General features: G+C 45.3%; 1 protein-coding gene across 4 annotated transcripts; it reads right to left on the bottom strand.

Moving 5' to 3' along the window:
- Nucleotides 1-643: 643 nt before the first annotated feature.
- Nucleotides 644-15,502, bottom strand: LOC115640849 (C-type lectin domain family 2 member D-like). 4 transcript variants are annotated; one of them, XM_030543899.1, is made up of 7 exons: nucleotides 14,896-15,502; nucleotides 13,400-13,515; nucleotides 6,847-6,974; nucleotides 4,976-5,074; nucleotides 1,730-1,920; nucleotides 972-1,078; nucleotides 644-767 (listed from the first exon to the last, which is right to left on the bottom strand). In XM_030543899.1, exons 2-7 carry the CDS (start codon nucleotides 13,402-13,404, stop codon nucleotides 659-661), a joined length of 639 nt encoding a protein of 212 aa, XP_030399759.1. In that variant the 5' UTR covers nucleotides 13,405-13,515; nucleotides 14,896-15,502; the 3' UTR covers nucleotides 644-658. The 4 variants fall into 4 exon arrangements, with proteins under 4 accessions (XP_030399759.1, XP_030399760.1, XP_030399758.1 ...); XM_030543900.1 differs by having other exon boundaries at nucleotides 14,854-15,502; XM_030543898.1 differs by lacking the exon at nucleotides 14,896-15,502 and adding an exon at nucleotides 14,137-14,290.
- Nucleotides 15,503-21,792: the final 6,290 nt, after the last annotated feature.

Consider the following 21,792-nt stretch of genomic DNA (forward strand, 5'->3'; position numbering starts at 1 on the left):
TGGCTTGCATATTCAGCAAGGAACCATTAAGCTGTGACAAAAGGCTCTTTTGTGACACAATAGCACTCCCATTAGCAGTCAAATACCAGCACTATACACATGCAAATAAAGTGGTTTTTCTGGTTTACTTTACATTGAAAAAATTAGCTAGAGGAAGAAAGGGAAAAAGGCACTGTTGCTAGGCAGACCCCAGGAGACAACAGAGCCTGCAGTTCAGACAATAAACACCAGAGGGCACCCCAACACAAGAAAACAGGAACCATGACTTCCAAGGAAAAGAGGGAGGTAGAAGAACAAATCAAAGAAGCTGAACACAGGCGACAACTGGAAAAAAAGACAAAAAGAGGTGGAGCTGAAATAAAAGGAAGAAAGCATCAAACTGGCAGCCTACAAAACAGAACAAGCAGCCAAAGAGGCAGCCCACAAAAGAAAACTAGAAGAAGAGGAGGTGGCCCACAGAAGGAAACACGAAGAAGACTGGCCTCAGAATCTATGAGAACTGTGTTTCCCAGCCCAGTTTTCCATCGAAACACAGGTTTGAACCAGTCCTCAGTGAGTCGACAGGGGTCAAAATCTCCAGTTCAGAAAGCAAAGTGACGACTAATCATTTTCCCACATTCCGAAGGCCTTGCATTGCCTTTTGTCTTGGCTTTGTGCATCAGTCTGGCCTGCTGCAGACCCAGCGTCTCCCTGTGCTGCATCTTGAGCTGCTGACACCTTTGTCGTCATTCAGATACGCGCATTCACCTCCTCCCCTTATTTGAAACCTGCAACACAAAGGCCATGGGATTTAAAAAACAAACCACTCCACTGGAATCAGTGGGGCAGATTCCCAGCTGGCGTAAGTCATATAGCTGCACTTAAGTTGCACAAGTCTATGGAGCTATTCCAATGCACCAGCTGAGAATATCTCCCTGCACGTTAGTCACCTTAGAACATGATAGAAAGGGAATGTAAAGAAAAGGACTTACTGGTTCTTGAATGGGGTGCCATTTACCCATTTCCAGGGCTTCTCTACTTGTTCCCTGGTAAGGCCAATCCAGGTTTCTGAGTGTCCCTTATAGTGCAGCATGAACTCCTTATTAAAAAAAAAAGTGAAAACAAATATTATGCATTACATGTTACTGAGATGCAATAAAGACACAACTGTCTGCATCACATTCCACACGTGTAACTCGCTTACAGGACCAGCCTATGCAATAATATATATCAGAGACTGAGGGAAAAAATCCAATAGTTTTTTTTAATACTTGGAACTTAAGACCACGTGAACAATTTTAACATGCTAATTATCCCCAGAAGTACTCAGGCCCTGATCCCATAAGTGGCTAACGGGGGATCACAAATTGAAATGAGTCAACAGTGTGATGCTGTGGGCAGAAAAGGCTATTTTTATATTATTAAGAATATATTAATAAGAATATTATTAGCCCATCAGCGATGAGTGCAACATAAGAACCTCTATAGACTGGACTAGAATAGACTCAGCTTGGGCAGACCCCTGCCTCTGGGAGTGCAGGAATCTGGTTGCGTGGAGCGCACTGTAGGATCAGGGCCTTATTTTGGCTTCGCATCATGAGACGGCACCGAGGCATCTCCTTGTTCTAGAGTTGCTGAGTCCTAGCATAAAATATTCTTCAGATTTAGCTACAGAATTCCGTGCAGCATCTCCGCAGTCATTACCTACCTATTGCCAAGCCCGGACTACTGGGATTGCAGAGTTTCTCACCTTTTCCTCCCAGGTGTCAACTGTAGCCAGGGAGGCACCGAGCGAAGAGCAGTTTCTCTGGCTAGAGTTCCAATCCCCATCGACCTGTGAGAAGTAGTAGCATTTCCATGGGTATGTTCTGCCCTGGGACCCGATCCAATTGACTGGACATGTGGAAGCAGCATGATTTGGGCAGGGCCTACTGCTAACCACTGAAAATGAAATTAACACAACAGTGAGGAACTTTCCCCATCCCTTCTCTGTACAAGATTCAGAGGCAAAGAGTGATATTCCACCCCGGGCTGAGAGCCTGCGTACAAAGATTAACCCCACTCCCACACTTAAGCTCTCAAAATAAGACATAAGTGGTCCAAAGATTGTGTGCGGAGTCTACACTTGGGTGACAAGAACATAAGAACGGCCACACTGGGTCAGACCAATGATCCATCTAGCCCCGTGTCCTGTCTCTGACAGTGGCTGCTGCCAGATGCTTCAGAGGGAATGAACAGAACAGGGCAATTTATCAAGTGATCCATCTCCTGTGACATCCAGCTTCTAGCAGTTGGAGGTTTAGGGACACCCAGAGCATTGGGATGCATCCCTGACCGTCTTGGCTAATAGCCATTGATGGACCCATCCTCCTTGAATTTACCTACTTTTAATTGAACCCAGTTATATTTTTGGCCTTCACATCATCCCCTGGCAAGGAGTTCCACAGGTTGACTGTGCACTGGGTGAAGAAATACTTCCTCTTGTTTGTTCTAAACCTGCTGCCTGTTATTTTCATTAGGTGACCCCAGTGCGTGTATTATGTGAAGGGGTAAACAGCACTTCCCTATTCATTTGCTCCAGGCCATTCATGATTTTATAGACCTCTATCATCTCCCCACTTAATTGTCTTTTCTAAGCTATATAGTCCCAGTCGTGTTAATCTCTCCTCATGAGGAAGCTGCTCCGTTCTCCTGATCATTTTTATTGCCCTTCTCTGTATTTTACTTGAATGTTCAAATACCCCGTCTGTAGCTTATATTGTTAGATATAAGATCAACACCGGAGTTTAACCAGATTAGCTCTGCCACGAAGCTTTGATCCTGCATCATGAAAGGCTACAGGAGCTTTGCCGTTGAGCTCAATGGGAGGAACGCCAGGCCCCAGATCCCCAGTATAAATTCCATCATAGCTCATTAGCAAGCAATGGAGGTGAACAGCTTAATGTGCAATGTACCTGGAAGCTCGCAATCAGACACAAAAACCGCAGGCTGATGGCAGGGTTTTATGAAATGGACATGCCAATACTGTGGAATAACATCGTCACCGGGGGACTTGGCCTTTAAGGAGAGATGGGGCCTGCCTGATCTGTGCCATATATAATTGTGTGCTTCCCAGCCTGAGCGGCTGGGACTAAGGGGGGTGAAATAAATTAATTGAGAGTGGAACCACAGATAATGGGTAGGAGCCTCTGGAAGACTCTGAGGCAGGGTCTGCGGGAGGCTGCTACTCCAGCCTGGGGAGGCAAGTGCTCCATCCCAGAGACACGGAAAGGTAACCCAGAAGGAACTGGGAACTCACTCTGGAGGGTGGGATTTTACCTATACTCTTGTTACCCTGGAAGGGGGTTATGTTTGTTTGTAACATAACTGGAGGGACCGGCCACATTTCCAGCACTGACTGGTGTCTGGCAAACGAAGAACGCCCACCTTGGGGAAGGAAACTCAGGCCGGGAGTGCTGTTTGGCCAGCAGAGGCCAGCAGAGGTGGCCTGAAACCACATTTAGACTTCACGTGAGATATCTGCATGCCTAAATGCTAGGCAGGCATCTAAATGATGATCTCAGGTGCTGAGAACCTATTTATATGTGCAGTTATGGGAAGTGCAGACAGAGCCATGCATTTTTACACCCAGGGCTCCGGCCTTCCTATCTGCAAACGTGACCATTCAGGGATGGAAAATGCCCCTAAACCACTATCAATTTTACACGTTCTAGGAAAATCTCTATTGTTGTGGCCCATTTATGATTACACCGCTACCTCGATATAACGCTGTCCTTGGGAGCTGAAAAATCTTACCGCATTATAGATGAAACAGCGTTATATTGAACTTGCTTTGATCCGCCGGAGTGCGCAGTCCTTCCCCCCACCCCCAGAGCGCTGCTTTACTGTGTTATATCCAAATTCATGTTGTATCGGGTCGCGTTATATCGGGGTAGAGGTGTACTTAGATATGGATGGAGGTGTGCATAGAATGTTACACGTAAGAATTAAGACCTGGCTACTTCCCAGAGGAACCGACAGTCTAATACAGACAAACAATGACATGGAACGTTACGTTTGCAAAGTCAAACACTGAAAAGTTAAGGCCAGGAGGCCACTCAAAATCCCAGCTTCTAACAAATCTCTACTGAACACCTATGAATGGAATTTTTTCAAAGGCTTATAACTTCCCCAAATTTGGGTGGCTTTTCATGGGATCACCAGCAGCATGCCCTTGACACAAAGGGTATGTCTACACCGAACTGTTAACTCAGGCTCTTCCCCAGGTTTTAGCTCCCGTCCACACAGGTAAAAACAGTGACGTGTTTGGAGGTGATTTATGCCCACACTAGCTGACCTGGCTGGGGGATGGATTAGGATCTAGGCTCCAGTTTAACTCAGTCTGGAACCCACCAGCTTTGTAGGGAGGACACAGCCTAAATCACTCAAGTGAATGATGCTATACAAATCATTCAAGTGCAGATTGTCATCCAAGGCCTTTCCCACAACACCCCCTGAAGGACAGAGAAGTTCTCCCACAAGTGACTGGGAAGAAATCCCAGAGGGTCTTGGCACAAAGAACCATGGGAAAGTCCTAGCGAGACATGGGACGCACACAACTAGTGAGGACACAGTAACTCGGGTAGGACTTTGCTGTGGGGACACCTGCACCTGGGTGAAGCTAGCCTGGGTGTTCCAACCTGGGGGCCAAACACCTGTGTTATTTGTACTGTGTAGACATACCCAAAACCACCTCCTCTGTCAAATTTCAAGTCTCCACTCCAAAGCAGAGAGGCCCTAGAGATTCTCAGCCAGAAGATTGTAAGAATTATTTTGATGGGGGTGAACCAACTAGTTTCAGCCAGAGGGATGAAGCAAATCAGGCTTTTTGCTTTCCTATCACATGCTGGTTCAAAACTACTAAGGTTGGGGAGGCTGGATTGTGCATCTTCCATGATTCAGACTGTGAAGGGAAAACAAACACCAAAAACTCAATTAGGAATTGCTGTCAACTCACCCACCAAAACAATAACAGCACTAATGAGAAAAACTAGAAAGAGAACCGTGACTAATGTATATTTCCACACGATATGGAAAAGCCAGAAGTGAGATTCATCTGAAAAAAAAAAACAAAAAAAACCCCATTAATGTTCTTGAGGAGAGATAGTGAAGCCACATTTATCAACAGTGTCTGCAGCCAAGCCCCCAGTGGCCAAGTATTGTTTTGCAATTGCTATCTGTTATGAACTGCACTTGCTAGTAAATCCTGGAGAATGTAATATTGTGCACTATAGCCAAAGCCCTGTGTATTCTACAATTCTATGGAGGCAGGGTTCATACCTTGCTGCATAATTGTGCTCCAGAATCTGACCTTTAATCTAAAAATACATGTTTCTAGTCCCCGTGGTTGCAAAGAACAGCTTGAAAAGGTGACATGAGTGTAACCGATGCAGCAGTATTTGCCTGAGTCTGCAGAAAGCCTGAAACAACAGCTCGGAGAGAGGGCAACTACCCAATTCATCACTATGGGGCGTTAACACTAAAACTTACAGATAACAATGTGACACATATAGAAAAAGTAGGAACAGAGTAAAATAAGCTTAATTTATTATAACTAGAGCTGTTTGAAAAATGAACAATTTCACAACAGTTGTGAAATTGCTTTCATCTTGCAGGGTTTGAAATGCCCTCCTTTTTTAATTTTTCAATTTTTTTCAAAAATTTCAATGGTCAAAAAAAAATACCCAAGATGAAAAACATTAAATTAAAAACAAAACAAGGAGTCCTTGTGGCACCTTAGAGACTAACAGAGTTATTTGGGCTTAAGCTTTTGTGGGCTATAACCCACTTCATCAGATGCATGGAGTGAAAATACGGTAGGCAGGTATAAATATACAGCACATGAAAAGATGGGAGTTGCCTTACCAAGTGGGGTGGGGGATTCAGAGCTAACGAGGCTAATGCAATCAAGGTGGATGTGGCCCATTTCCAACAGTTGACAAGAAGGGATGAATATCAACAGAGGGAAAATTACTTTTTGTAGTGACCCAGCCACTCCCAGTCTTTATTCAGGCCTAATTTGATGGTGTCCAGTTTGCAAATTAATTCCAGTTCTGCAGTTTCTTGTGAAGTCTGTTTTAAATACCATGTCCCTGCCCATCCTTTCCGCCTGAGGCCCCACCCATGGTGCCACCCCATTCCACCCCTTTCCCTGGGGCCCTTCCCCCTACTTCTTCCTTTCCGCACCCCTACTGTGGCCGTGAGACTGGAGAAGCTCTGTGCCCCTGCCATGGCCCCGGGGCCAGAGTGGGGAGGAAGCAGGAAGCAAGCGCTCTTCCAGCCCCATTATCCCATGTGGTAATCCACCATTGACTGATTGCATTATCGTTTTCATATTTAATCTCATAAGAGCTCACATTTTAAATTTATCTGATGCCACCAGAGAATTTCCACCAGATGCGGCAGAAATCCAGGACCACTGAAGCAGAATTTAAATCCAGTTTGCCACAGAGTACGTAGGGCTGGCCTGTAGTGTTATGTTATGTAACAATTAGTGTGGAAATTTACACTGTCTTCTAAGACATGTGAAGGAGACACAATACTGAGCATCTATGCAGCTATTTATTGTCCTCCCACAACCTCCAATGGTTAATAAATAGGATCAGACAAGGATAGGGCCTGAGTCATGCCAGAACACTCCAGTTCTGGTACTTCTGTTGGGAGGAGAACAGCATTCTGCTACACCTGATAAAAGTACAATTCTCAGAGTACCGGAACGCTGTGAACCTTTTGATTAAAGGCTCATTGGTAAGCTTGTAAACACGGCAATTCTTTCCATATTTCTTTTTCGTTCTTCCGTCTGTCTAATGACAGCAAAGCTTCGCTTACCTGATCTGTTTTTTGTCTGTGAGCCTGGAGGGTTAGTAAGTGCCTTAGCTGTCTCTCCTCCATTCTCTGATTGATCCATGTAGCAGGTGGGGCACATTGCTTTCCTGTATCTTCTGAGTATCGCCTGGCTGCAAGGAAGTATACGTTATTCAAACGTGGCAGAGCTAGTTTCTGTTACTGAGTGTCTTATAGTACCACCGAGAGGCCTCGACTTGAGATCAACACCACAACAGCCTAAGTATTGTACACCTATGTCATAAGAGACAGCTGTAAGCAATGCTGGCCCTGAGTTTTCTCCCATAGTCAGGATCTCCTGTCAATTTGCAACAGCACAGCACTGGCAATAGCTGTGACTAAGGCTGCCTAAGTGTTTCCATCATAATCCCCTGTTAAATCGCTGTCTGAGACTTTCACCCGTCCATCTGAACTTTTCCACGTCAGGGCTGGCTTAGGATAAATTTTTCCAGATTTGGAGCAAAAGTAGCTCAACATTTGGGGGTGTGTGTGTGAAAGGAGAATAAAAGAAGTATACATGCGCCCCATTCATTATTGATGTTGTTATGATTGACCACAACAATTTGTTAATCATCATTTATAAGCCATTTTGGTGTTGCTGAATCTGCATTTTTCTCCAAAAGGAAGAAAAATGTCTTCCATTTCTAGCGGTGTAGCAGCCTCCCAAATTCATTGCACTGAGAGAGTCAGTTCTGGAGCCATGTAAGCAGGAGGTAGTTGTGATGTCAGGGATGCTACAACCCGAGATCCATTTCCGTGGATGAGTTAAAGAGAGTTGCCTTGGCATTGTGGGTTCTGAGCGGTAGATTTCACAGGCTGGTTGTTTTCCATGGCAGAACGTGTGGGCCCCTTCACAGCTGCCTCTCCTCTGAGGCTGGTGTGCTGAGGGGCTCCCCTCTCCTGTTTCAATCCATTTCAATCCCTGCTCTCAGCCACGCTGAGCCTCAAGGCGCATTTCTACTCCTCCTCCGGCCAGCAAGGGGAGTGGGGAGCACACGGTGAAACTGGGGACAGGTTGAGAAAAGTGTGTTGGGGATAGAAAGGGTTGGAGAGGGATGGAAAGGAGAGAAGGAGAAGGGGGAGACTCAGAGAGAGGGAGGGGAAAGAAAGATTAATAGTGGGGAGGAGAAATGAAAAATTGAGGGAAAAAGAGGAGCAGGCACAGAAGGAAAAGAGAAATGTGGAAGGAACACACACACACATGCTTCTACTTGGCTGGCTAGGGGATCTGCAGGAGGATACAGAGTCCTTTTGGACACATCTCACCTCTTGGCAGTATTCTCTTTCCTTTCTCCAAGCTGATGCAACATCGTGTGTCCACTTGACAAGGACACCCAGGATAACGTGTCATAGTTCCCTTTCGTTTTTATTTTCTTTCACCACCTTCCCTCTCTCCATAATCACCAACATGATGTAGGCCAGTGGATCTCAAGCTTTCCAGACTACTGAACCCCTTTCTGGAGTCTGATTTGTCTTGCGTACCCCCATGTTTCACCTCACTTAAAATCTATTTGCTTACAAAAGCAGATATAAAAATACAAAAGCATTACAGAACACTATTACTGAAAAATTACTGCCTTTCTCATTTTTACCATATAATTATAAAAGAAATCAATTGGAATAGAAATATTGTACTTCGATTTTAGCAGATAGTCTATAGAGCAGTATAAACATGTCAATGTCTGTATGAAATTTTAGTTGGGACTGACTTTACTAGTGCTTTTTATGTAGCCTGGTGTAAAACTAGACAAATATCTACATGAACTGATGTGCCCCCTGGAAGACCTCGGTGTACCCCCAGGGGCGTTGAGAACCACTGATGTAGGCAACCTTACTCTGAAGAGGGCTTGTATCAATTAGTCTGGTTGCTTAGACAGATGTACATGGGACTTTACAGAAAAATTAAAGTCTCCAAAAAACTTAGAATCTAAATTACACACCCAACTCTTCAATTTCCTCTCCTCTGCTCCTCTGCACAATACAAGACTCATGTCTTACGTGGGAGCTCAGAGCTGCTCAGCAGACAGACGAATGTGAAGGGCCCAGAAAAGGGTGAGTGCCACCCACAGGGTAACAGTCGTAAACTCTTCCAATTGAGAGTGACTTTCCAAAGACCAGCTGGGAGTCAGAACATGAACATATAAGGATAATCACCAGATGAATGTCATCTAATCACAGCAAAAAGGCATGTCAGGAGGTTTTCTTGGCAGTTTTTTGTGGCAACGGTGAGTCACTGGTATATGAGTATGCAAGATGAAAGTCTTCATAGAAAGAGGATACAGCAAACTCAGATAATTGTGATGGGTTAAATCCTTCTCCCAGGGACATGTAAACCTTTCTAAGGTTCCTTTCAGCTGCAGAATAGCTGCACAAAAGATGGTTAATGGCCTGGCCACGTTTTTATGTCATGTGGTCCTAGGTGAATGGGGAGAGATAGGTGCCCCCACACGGGAGCCACAACAACCAGCTGGCTAGGGGGCTCCTTGCCTGAACTAGCCAATGGGAGGTGGCATGAGAGGGAGAGTGTCCAGCACCAGGTTTTCAATGGCACCACTGGTGACGTGGTGGCAGGCCCACACTCAGAAGGGTCCCTGGTGCCCTGACCGGGGCCTCTGCCCCCATCTCCACCTGTGGTCCACCCTCAGGCCATGTCCCCACTCGCTCCCCTCCACCCCCTTCCACCCATGTGCGTGACGGGCCTTGGGAGGAAGAGGCTAAGTGAGGGCAGGGCCTCAGGGTGGAGCATGGGTGGAGTCTTGGGGAGGAAAGAGGCAGAGCTGGCAGGGGCCTTAGGGCGGAGCGGGGGGGGGGGCGGGGCCACGCTGTGGGCGCCGAGGCCCACAAAAGATTAATCCAGCTGGGGCGTGTCCTAAGCACCATCCCTCTCACAGAGTTAGGTCCTTAAATCCAGGCTACAGGGAAGCATCTCTTGCCGCTTGCCAGGGACCCCTCTCCAGCAGCCATGCGGCTTCTGTGCCAAAATCGTTTCTTGCGGGAAGTTTGGGCACCTGCTTCACTATATTAAAAAAATAGGAGAGGAGCTGCCAACCTTATGACTTTTAGCCCAGTGGGCAGAGCACTCACCCAGGAGGCAGGAGACAGGTTCAATCTGCCTGCTCTACTGGATGGCAAGAATGAATTTGAATGGGAGCAGAGAAGTATCTGTGGAATGTCTGACCTTTGCACTGGGAAGGGTGGCTACATGGGGTGGGAGGGTAAGGTAAATTTTGGGGTGGCTATAGCCCCTGCAAGGCCCCCCCTCCACAGCGCCGCCCCGGTGACAGGTATTTCTTAGATGCAATCTTGTTTGTTTACAAGGCATGTGTCATAACATTTTTTCCCAGATCTGGACCTTAGCGTCCAAAATATGGGTGTTAACATGAAAACCTCCAAGCTTAGGTACCAGCTTGGACCTGGTATCGCTGCCACCAGCTAAGAATTATACAGTGCCTAGCTCACTGTGGTCTCCCCAAAACCTTCTCTGGGGGATCCCAAGACTCAGATGCCTTCAGTCTTACAACAAAGGGAAGTAATCCCCTCCCCTTGTTTCCTTGTTACTTCCTCCCAGGCTCCCCTCCCTGGATGACCCTAGGAGATTCCCTGCTTCCAGTCCTGGAAACACAAGTACCGAGAGATCTAATCTCTCTCCCCCTCACCCAGAGGGTACGCAAAGTCAGGCTTAGTAAATCTAACACAAAGAGATTTTCCCCCTGACTTCTTCCTCCCACCAATTCCCTGGTGAGCTGCAGACTCAATTCCCTGGATTCCCCACTAAAGAAAAACTCCAACAGGTCTTAAAAAGAAAGCTTTATATAAAAAAGAAAGAAAAAGACATTAAAAATAGTCTCTGTATAATGGTGAAAATATACAGGGTCAATTGCTTAAGAAAAAAAGTGAATAAACAGCCTTATTCCAAAAGAATACAATTTAACACATTCCAGCAACTACACACATGTAAATACAAAAAAAACAATATAAACCTATTGTCTTACTATCCTTGTACTTACAACTTGGAAACAGAAGATTAGAAAAACCTGGAGACAGAAAAATCACTCTCAGAGCTGAGAGAGGGAACAGAACAAGAACAAAGGATAAAGAACTCACACCCAAAACTTCCCTCCACCCAGATTGAAAAAGTCTTGTTTCCTGATTGGTCCTCTGGTCAGGTGTTTGGTTCCCTGTGTTAACCCTTTACAGGTAAAAGAACATTAACCCTTAGCTATCTGTTTATGACAGCATGTACAAAGTCTTGAGTCTGTGAACCCAGAAAGAAGCAAACAGCAAGAAATAGCTTCTTCACAGACAATCTTTTCCTCCTGCACCCTTGACCTAAAAACCAATCACCAGCTGTCTACCTGGGTCAGACACCAGGCTTCGGATGCTCCTGGTCCTTTTGTGTTCACACACACACACACACACACACACACACACACACACACACACACACACACACACACACACACACACGGTAGGTGAATCCAGAACACATACATACACACACACAGAGTAGGTGAATTCAGAAACACACACACACACAGAGGCACGGTGGGTGAATCCAGCGCGCGCACACACATACACACACACAGAGTGGGGAGAAGAGCCCTATGAATCAGGAAGATGGAAAGAAGCCAAAGGGTGCTGGCAGAATGCTAACGGCTCTGTTGCATAAACACTTCCTGATCCGCTCCCCGAGCTGCTTTTGTGACCATATTTGTTCACTTCAGTGTCTCATTGCACCAAGCTAGCGAAGCCCAGACGGGTACGTTAGACTCTCGCCTGCAGTGATATCGTACTATGTGGTTCATAACTGTTATTTGGCTGTTTTTGAGAACTCTGCTGCGGTCTCCAGCTTCCTTTCACGTTTATCTTTCTTGGTGGCCCTTCTGCCCGGGAGATTTTGATTTTTCCGTTTGCTCGTGGCCGCAGTAATGAAGATATGACCCACAGTGAGCAAGTATGGACTTACCAGGGCATTCAGCGAGTAGGTATGTGGACAATTTCAATCTTCCACAGGTAAAAAAGGGACTGATGTGGAGAAGGATAATGTTGGACATAGTGACCGGAAAGAACAGTGAGTGAGCCTGAGAAGGACAGTGAGGGTGGGATCTAAGTTTACTGGTTACATTTTTTCCTGTTCTAGTTACTCCCCAAATTCAGACAGTTTAACCTGCCACCTCAGCATCATCAGAGTGACTGTTGTTAACAAGGCAAAATATGCAATGCACGAACTGCTTAAAAACTGCAGTGCAGAAAACGTAAAAAGTTATAAGTGGTCAGCCTGGCAGAGGTGCTGGGCAAGTTTGCAATGTAGCCCCCTCAATCTCTTCTGAAATCAATGACAAACCAGGGACAAAATTAAAGTGAGGAAGGAGAATGCCTCACGCTACCCAGTTTCTGCTTTGGGGTGATAGACTCTGCAAGTGAAACTCTCTAACCTGACCGCGTTGCAGATCAGACAGCCCACCCTATGGAAGTTTTTTGCAACAGAGCTGAGGTACACGAGGGAGGGACCTGGCCCCATTAGATTTTTGTGACCTGGGGAAAGCAAAGCATGATGGTGGCACTTAAATTATTAGCAACTTTTTGTAAAACAGAAAAAAAATCACTATATAAATTATATTTGAAATTGGTGTCAGAAAATATTTTTGAAGGCGAGACTTTTTTTCTAATCAGGGTAGACAAATTCTTACCTTTTCTGGCCTCTCAAAGACCATACTAAATATCTAGCGTTTGTCTCATAGCATGGGCCAGTGACTAGAACTCCGTGGTGGCAGGCACCGTGTAAACTACAGCTGGTTAGAAAATGGGATGTTCTACAGAAAATGCAGACAGAATATATATGGAGCTATACCTATCTCATAGAACGGGAAAGGACCCTGAAAGGTCATTGAGTCCAGCTCCCTGCCTTCACTAGCAGGACCAAGTATTGATTTTTGCCCCAGATCTCTAAGTGGCCCCCTCAAGTATTGAACTCACAATCCTGGGTTTATCCCTCCCCCTCTGCAAAGTTTTCAATAGGAGTCTTTCCACTGATTTCAGGGGGAGTTGGATCCAGCCCTAAAAACACAGGGCATGGTCTGCCTGCCAGTGCCGTCTGAAAAAAACTTTTGCATATTTCAAAATTTCAAAGGCCCCCAAAATAGTTTGGCCAAAATCCAAAAAATAGTTTGTTTTTTGGTCAAAAAAGCAGCTTTTATCTTTAAAAATCTAACTCTTAATTTCTAAATATTGGAGTGAGCACATCAGCCCACAGAAACGTGTTTAAAAAGAAAGTTATATTGACAGCCATCAGATACCAGACTTCATTCACTATTAAATGTTCATAGCACCAAGAGATACATCCATCAGGATCATAGTCCTATTAAGCAATTAATGTCCAAGCTCCCCATGTCTTTATTTTCCCCTCCCCAGACTGATGAAGGAGAGTGAAAAATTTCTGACTCAATGGAGCATTTAAAACCATTTTTTGGAAGCATTGCATGGGGGCAAGAAAACCAAAATAGTGCACTTCTTTTTATGCATGTCTGCTGAGACTTACCACATGGTAAAATTGTGTAGCACAGAGGATCTGAGAGAGTGGTCTGCAGGCTGCTTGGTGAGGCTCAGCAGAGAGCTAGCTGGTCGCAGAGCACTGGCTCTTTCTCCTTGTTTCAGCTGCCAAAAAAAAAATCATAGATAAAAGTGTTACATAGGTTCTTAATCAGAATCAACCACTGCAGTTAGAATCATAGAATAGAATCATAAGACTGGAAGGGACCTTGAGAGGTCATTTCTAGTCCAGTTCCCCGTTAGCCACAAGGACCACTGCATGGTAGGGAATGGAAGGAGAAGAGAATCCATAGGTTGAGCTACGTATTTAAATATGGTCCATGCAATGAACACATTTGGGAAATCCTGCGTTTACCCTCAGTGTGTTGCAGTGTGAAACAGGGGTTCTAAAACAGTCCCATCTGAATGCGAGGTAGGGTTTAACCTCAGCCACTGTGATGTATAAGGAGACAGGACAAAGAGGGTTTGCTGATTTTCTCTGACCCTTGTGTAGCTCTGAGAGGATCTTGAGGCGGAATTTATTTGATCCGTTGTTACAACATTTTCCACTATAAATTGCAAAAGAGATAACGAGTGGGTACTTTGAACAGAGCTAACTAGCCAGGGGGCTGAACCAACACCCAGCCAATTTAAAGAATTCCAGGATGGTGCCGGCAGCCGAGCCACACCCAATCTTGTTTGATCTTATCCAACTCCCGCTCAATTTTATGAATTCCAAGATGGCACCTGCAGCCCAGCCATGACCTGTATGGCAAATATGTCCAACGGAGAGTGATGTGAAATGGGAGTACTTCCGTATACGGCATTCTACAACTAAAACCCGAGACTGCTGTTTTTTAAAAACAGATCGAAAGCTTGTGAGACTCATTCCCCTTTCTAAACTGGACTCTGCTGTCTTGCATCTTGTGCCGGCATTTACCCCAGTGCAGAGGGTGTTTGAAACACTTCCATTCTGATTTAGTCAGATGTTAGGCAGTGTGCCCATGCCCATAGAAGTAAATGTAACTGGGGTGCTGGAACAATGTGTATAGTATGGGAGGGGGAGGCCTGGGAGCGATTGACTCAAACTGTAAACACTGTATATGATGGAAACCATTTCAAGCCAGGGGATCTGCTGTTACACCCCCAGCACACCTAGTTCCAGCACCTATGAATGTAGCCCTTCTACCAGGTGAAGTCAGAAGCAATAAGGGCTGGGTTCAGTATCTAGTGGTTCCTTTCAACAATATGACACAGAAGCAGCTTGAGCCCCCAACCCAGAAATCTGGGAAAATTGCACACCACCCCGGGCACCTCAATAACACAGTACTTCCCCTCTCGCAAGCACTGCATCTGTGTATAGCAAAGAAAACTTCTAATGAAAAGAGGTAAAGAAACCCAGCAATCATTCAGGAAAGCGCCACAAGCAGGATTCGAAAACATGACTATGAGCAAAACGCTCACCCCGGAGTATGCTGGGCAGTGGCCTTTGCCTCAGTTCCTCACCTTGTGGTGTGAAAGTCCAACAAACAAATGTTCCTTTAACACGTCGCTCCCCTCTCCTTCTACTGTATCCCACTCGCAGCTGTTGGCTTTAGTCGGCTCTTAATGGGGGATCCTCTCTGCTAGTGCAGACTGGGCAGTCTTTTTCACCACAGTAGATGTAAGACTTAGCACGTTCTTGGTTATCAATGATCTCATCTCTAGTGATCCATAACAAAAGACTCTCAAGTGAGTCTAATCAGCTCTGTCATGAAATGCTGGAGAGAGAAAGGGTCAGATGGTGTCTATAACCTTTGTGCAGAGCCAAACCATCGCTCAGCTGCTGTGCTTGAAATATTCTGCAGTATTCCAGTAAGCGATCAGATGTCTGCCAAAATAAGAGGTGTGGCTTATGAGAGTGAGGCTCTAGCATGGGTAGTTTGGACGGGCAGCAACCAGATGAGGGTTTGAGCCAATGAGGGAAAGGGAAAATAGTAGTGGTGTTCTTCCACAATCAGCCTCCAAACGAAGTCCCACTGATTTGAGATGCTAACATTAGATGCCACTTCGAGCTGGTCAGAACTCCAAATTTCTGTTTCGCCGGACGTTTTGGTGTGTCGAAATCTTTTTATTCCGAATCAGAACACACGCAAATATATATGAAATGTTCTACCAAGTTGGAAATTTCGAAAAATGTTTGGTTTTAGAAAAAAAATTGTATTGGCATTTTAAAACCTTTGGTTAGAAATTTTTATTTCATTTGATGGGGGCTTTTAATTTACATTTTTGTTATTATTCCATGTATTAGTGCACAATATGCATTACTGCTATTGACGTTATCAAATGACAAAGTTGAAATAGTCCATTATTTTGTTTAAAATCATGAAAGACGGCAGCTTCTCAGTACTGAGAGATACTTTGATCTAGAAAACATAAGCTGTAGCTCCTGTTTGCATTTGTAAATGAAACAGTCTGGCATGAAAAACGTTTCAATGAAAAATGCCTGACCTGTTCAATTGCCCCTCAGAGTAGATTGTTCAGATGTTAAAAATATGATCAGGGAAGGTCTCTGGGTTCTGCTGGGTTTTGGGGGTGTGGCTCCTTCTTGATTGGGGGGGGCAAATTGGCATAATGTCCCAAATTTGCTTCCTGCAGCATCAGAATGAGCTGGCATTCATAGAGATCTTCATAATATGACCCTCCTCCCTCTCTTTTCTTACATTCTTTGAGCTGTGAAATAGTTAACAATATAGACATTTAAATCATCGGCATTGGACATCTGAGATAGGAAAAAATAGAGGAAAGCAAAAGGTTTCTTTTTATCTCTGTCAGTTATTTTAGGGTTTGTCTACATTTACATTAAAATATGACAAATATTTGTTACCAAAGGTGTTTAACATAATTGTAAATTCTTCTTCATCTCAGTTTAATGACAAGGAATAAACACAGGTGTCATGCCTACACTAGAATCTACAATCATGTTACTTAACACTAGAGCTGGGTGAAATTTTTTTGGCTGAAAAACCAAAGGAAACAAATTCAGAATTCTTTTTCTTTTTTGACATTTTAAAAATTAAATGTTTTTATTTATCTGTGCAAAATGACTTTGTTTTTTTTAATGATATTTGAAAAAAAAAGGAAAAATTGAATTGATTTTGTCAAAACATCTACTTCAATGTGAAATTATTATTATGGTTTAAACTTTTTGATGGGTTGACATTTCATTTTTGGTTTGACCTGAGACCAATGTTTTTCCTCCCAGATTTTTGGAATTGCCAGCAAACTGAAAAACCCGTTATTTGTCTAGCTCCACTTAACATAAGTTGGTTCAAATTTGTTAAAACACAACTGGAAATCTGAGTGTAGACATGGCTTTAAAGGTTACTTGTAATACCAATAAACACCAAGTTTCCATATGGAAATGTGCTTTTCAAATTGATAGCACCCTTTTACTTCTCAGTAGCAGCTTCGCTTTAACTACTTGTGCATTGTGATAAACCTACGGATTTTATTTTCTGTACATTGAAACTTTTAAATGGCTACGCTGTCTGCAAACTGCCACTTCGGTTCTCAGCAGTGTCACAGACTGTTACAGAGAGAGACACATACGCTGTGCTCTCTCCTGGAGACTTTATTTAAATCTTATTTTTATCATTTCTTTTAATGTAATCCAGGCACAAAGTTTCAGATTGCTCCTTCTGTATAGATATAAAACCACACCACTCACTGAACAGGTGTTTTTGCTTCCTTGACAGGAGCTGACAGTGGATTGTAGCCAAAGTTTTCTGCTGTGATTTCTTCCTCAACGGACTTCTCTGAGGCAGTTCTTTAATTATTCCGTATTGTAAATCACACTTCAAGAGGCCTAAAACATTACTTTAAAGTACTGCTCCGCCCCTCACTCCACAAAGGACTGCTCCACAACATAGTTACACAACACTCAAATGCATCCCTGACCACAACACGCATGGAGCAGAAGGTTTCTTTCCAAGGGCAGTTTCTCTAACAGTACTGGGTATCCAGCAATGACTATGTGGGAGGGATTAATCTCTTCCATGAAGGTGAGAATCTCCAGCCCTCTCCCAGTAATGTCCTGTGGGGTCAGCATTCGGCAACTACTGGAGACAGTAAAGGTGGGAAATTGGATGATTTTTTTCCTCCAGAAGACCCTCTTCCACCATGATTTCAGTGGGGATCAGCCCTAGTGTAAGGTTCACAGGCTCAGAGCCCTAGTTAGTTTAAGAATGACTCATGGATGTCCTTGCTGGGTCCCTTAGCTTTGAGGTTAGCCACATAGGAGCTGGGTATTATTATTTATTATAATTATATGACAAAGGAAGTTGTTTTCTAAAGCGATTTCTTTAAGACATTTTTATTTATTTAAAATAAATATTTTTAAATAAAAATATTGTTGGTCGCGTCTTTTTAAAATAACTACAGGAAAATATGGTCCATTCAAATGGATGACGTATCCTGAAGAAGAAACATCCCACAATGCAAACAGGAAAAATAGCAAGGAAAAGTCAATGGGACTGTCTTTCCCTGTGTGTCTGTGCAGCGCCCAGCATAATGGGGCCCTGATCTCAGCTGGGGCAGGGACTGTCTCTCCCTGTGTGTCTGTGCAGCGCCTGGCACAATGGGGCCCTGATCTTGGCTGGGGCAGGGACTGTCTCTCCCTGTGTGTCTGTGCAGCGCCCGGCACAATGGGGCCCTGATCTTGGCTGGGACAGAGACTGTCTCTCACTGTGTGTCTGTGCAGCGCCCGGCACAACAGGGCCCTGATCTCAGCTGGGGCAGGGACTGTCTCTCACTGTGCGTCTGTGCAGCGCCTGGCACAACAGGGCCCTGATCTTGGCTGGGGCAGAGACTGTCTCTTTCTCTGTGTCTGTGCAGTACTCGGCACAACGGGGCCCTGATCTCAGCTGGGGCAGGGACTGTCACTCTCTGTGTGTCTGTGTAGTGCCCGGCACAACAGGGCCATGATCTCTCTCCCTGTGTGTCTGTGCAGTGCCAAGCACAACGGGGGGCTGATCTCAGCTGGGGCAGGGCCTGTCTCTCGCTGTGTGTCTGTGCAGCGCCCGGCACAACAGGGCCCTGATCTCAGCTGGGGCAGGGACTGCCTCTCCCTGTATGTCTGTGCAGCACCCAGCACAATGGGGCCATGATCTTGGCTGGGGCAGAGACTGTCTCTTGCTGTGTGTCTGTGCAGCACCCGGCATGATGGGGCCCTGATCTTGGCCGGGGCAGGGATTGTCTCTCGCTGTGTGTCTGTGCAGCACCTGGCACAACAGGGCCCTGATCTCAGGAGGGGCAGGGACTGTCTCGCTGTGTGTTTGTGCAGCGCCCGGGACAACGGGGCCCTGATCTTGGCTGGGGCAGGGACTCTCTCTCGCTGTGTGTCTGTGTGTGGAATGATGGGTAGACACCTGATGTCCCTTCATGCCATGTCCCAGCACAGCCACTCCCTTGTCCCTCACTCTGTTTTTTGTTTTTTACTGTGGTACTGTATATACTGAGAGCTATCCTTACTGGCTACTGGGTGTCACTGCTGCTCCTCCCAGTCCCATCTGAAAGGCACATGTGGGCCTAGTAGCAGGAAGGGACTGTTCTAGGAGGAGCTCTGACAGATGCACTAGACAGGCGGACAGCTCAGGCATGGAAGGAGCTGCGGATACCTGCGCTGCTGTGTGTTTGCAGCTCACACAGATTCTGTCTCAGATGAGTGAGGACGTCCTCTGGGCTGGTGCTGCCTTCTGCGCTGTTCAATCCTCTCTGCCCGGAATCACTGTCCGCAGGGAACCAGACAACCAAGGCCACTGGGAACTGCGGGGGGGTAGGGTGACCAGATGTCCCGATTTTATAGGGACAGTCCTGATTTTTGGGTCTTTCTCTTATATAGGCTCCTATTACCCCCCACCCCCGTCCTGATTTTTCACACTTGCTGTCTGGGCACCCTAGTTTGGTGGTGGTGGCTGCGGATGGCCAACGTCAGCAAAATGTCTCACAGCCCGCAATCAGATTACCCTGATGGGCCGCAGGTTGCCCACCCCTGAGTTAAAACCTTTCTCCGAGCCAGTCAGTGCAAAGTTTTGTGATGAGGCTCTTGTGCCTGGACTTTATCTAGTTTTTTCTTTTTTTTTTTTTTAAACAATGCAGGCTACCTGCATGTATTAACCAATGTTGATAAGTGCAAAGTAATGCACATTAGAAAAAAACCCATACCAAATGATGTGTCTGAATTAGCTGTTGCCACTGGAGAAAGAGATCTTGGATAGTTCTCTGAAAACATCCGTTCAATGTGCAGCAACAGTCAAATAAACTAACAGAATATTAGGAACCATTAGGAAAGAGATTAGATAATAAGATAGAAAATATCATAAATTGCACTAAGTAAATCAGTGATATACTCACACTTTGAATACGACATGCAGTCCTGGTCACCTCAACTCCAAAAAGATACATTCCAATTGGAAAAGGTGCAGAGAATGGTGACAAAAATGATTAGGAGAATGGAACAGCTTCTGTATGAGGAGAAATAAAAGAGACTGGGACTGTTCAAAGTAGAAAATAGACAGCTAAGGTAGTAATATGAGAAAGGTCTGTAAAATCATGACTGGTGTGGAGAAAGTGAATAGGGAAGTGTTATTTACCCCTTCACATAACACAAGAACTAGGGGTAACCTGATGAAATGAATAGGCAGCAGGTTGAAAACAAAGGGGAGTATTTCTGCACACGACGCACATTCAACCTATGGAACTCCTTGCCAGGGGATGTTGTGAAGGCCAAAAGTATAATGGGGGTTCAAAAAAGAACTAGATAAGTTCATGGAGGATAAGTCCAGCAATGGCTATTAGCCAGGGTGATCAGGGACGCAGCCCCATGCTTCAAATATCCAGCTGCCGGAGGCTGGGAAAGAGTGACAGGATGGCTCACTTGATGATCACCTGTTCTCTTCATTCCCTCTGGGATGGACATCTGGCATCGGTCCCTGTCTGAAGACAGGATATGGGACTAGATGGACCTTTGGTCTGACCCAGTGTGGCTGGTCTCATGCTGTGACTTTCAGTCAGATGCTTTTCTTCTTAAAAATAAAATCCTCTTCTTTTTTTATTTTTACTGAATCAAATATACAGATCTGAGCACTTGGCACAGGATGGGCTGGGTTAGTCTCAGGGGGAAAGTGAATGTGTGAAATTTTTAGTGCTGCGTGTAATTGCACAAGAACAGATGGGTCTCTGTCACCTTGTGTCTGTTACTTTCTCTCTTTCCCCCCAGGGGTAGCACTGAAACTTCAATTTGATCCTCCGTGCTCCCCTGCTGTCCCTTGGTGTCCTGACGGCTGGGTCGGGTATCTAGGGAAATGTTACTATTTCTCAGAGACGAAGGAGACTGGGCTTTCACCCAGAGCAACTGCTCCTCCTTCCATGCCTCCCTGGCTGGGATCGACACCCTGCCTGAAAAGGTGAGAAGCAACCAGACTACAAAATGGGCCTGGAGCAGGGACCTGAACTTGGGTCTCTTCCCAGGTGAGTGACCCAACCACTAGGCTAGAGAGTCCATCTCACTCGCTTTTGGCCGCAGTGACTGTCCAAGGACCCGCCCTGAAATAACGTCTTCTTTTTTCTGTTCTAAACAGGCTTCCTCTGTGCAACAGCCGGTCCATGGGACAGAGTTTGCACTCAGAGCCTCCAACTGGGGAAAAGGGACCCGGCATTAATGGGGCTGAAGACACTTCATGGTTCAACACTTTCCATGCAGCAGGTTCAGGCACTTGACTGTGAATCAGGTGATCTGGCTTCAATTCCCAGCTCTGCCACACACGCTACTGTGTGACCTGGGAAAAAGTCATGGCAACCTGCTGTGCCTCAGTTTCCCCACCTGTCATATAGGGATAGTACTACTTTGTTCATCTGTTATTCCATTTATGATCCACTGTAACCACCACCAAGCCTCTTATTCCCCATACCTAGCCTCTTATTCTGCAGTTATTCTTCTCCTCTCACTGCAGCAGTCCCTGCTTCTGGTCCCATTGGCTAGGGTCTCTTCAAAAGATGATCTTCCTTCTCCTTTCTCACATGCGATGTTGCACAGTGAAATAGCTAACAATGTTGACATTTAAAGTATCATAATGAGTATAAGCAGCAAAGAATCCTGTGGCACCTTATAGACTAACAGACGTTTTGGAGCATGAGCTTTCGTGGGTGAATACCCACTTCCTCAGATGCAAGTGGGTATTCACCCACGAAAGCTCATGCTCCAAAACGTCTGTTAGTCTATAAGGTGCCACAGGATTCTTTGCTGCTTTTACAGATCCAGACTAACACGGCTACCCTCTGATACATAATGAGTATACAAATTCTGTGGCCTGCGATGTGCAGGATGCCAGATAGACGCTCATGATGGTCCCTTCTGGCCTGAGA

This window comes from Gopherus evgoodei, unplaced genomic scaffold (genome assembly GCF_007399415.2).
Source record: "Gopherus evgoodei ecotype Sinaloan lineage unplaced genomic scaffold, rGopEvg1_v1.p scaffold_32_arrow_ctg1, whole genome shotgun sequence".
NCBI lineage: Eukaryota > Metazoa > Chordata > Testudines > Testudinidae > Gopherus > Gopherus evgoodei.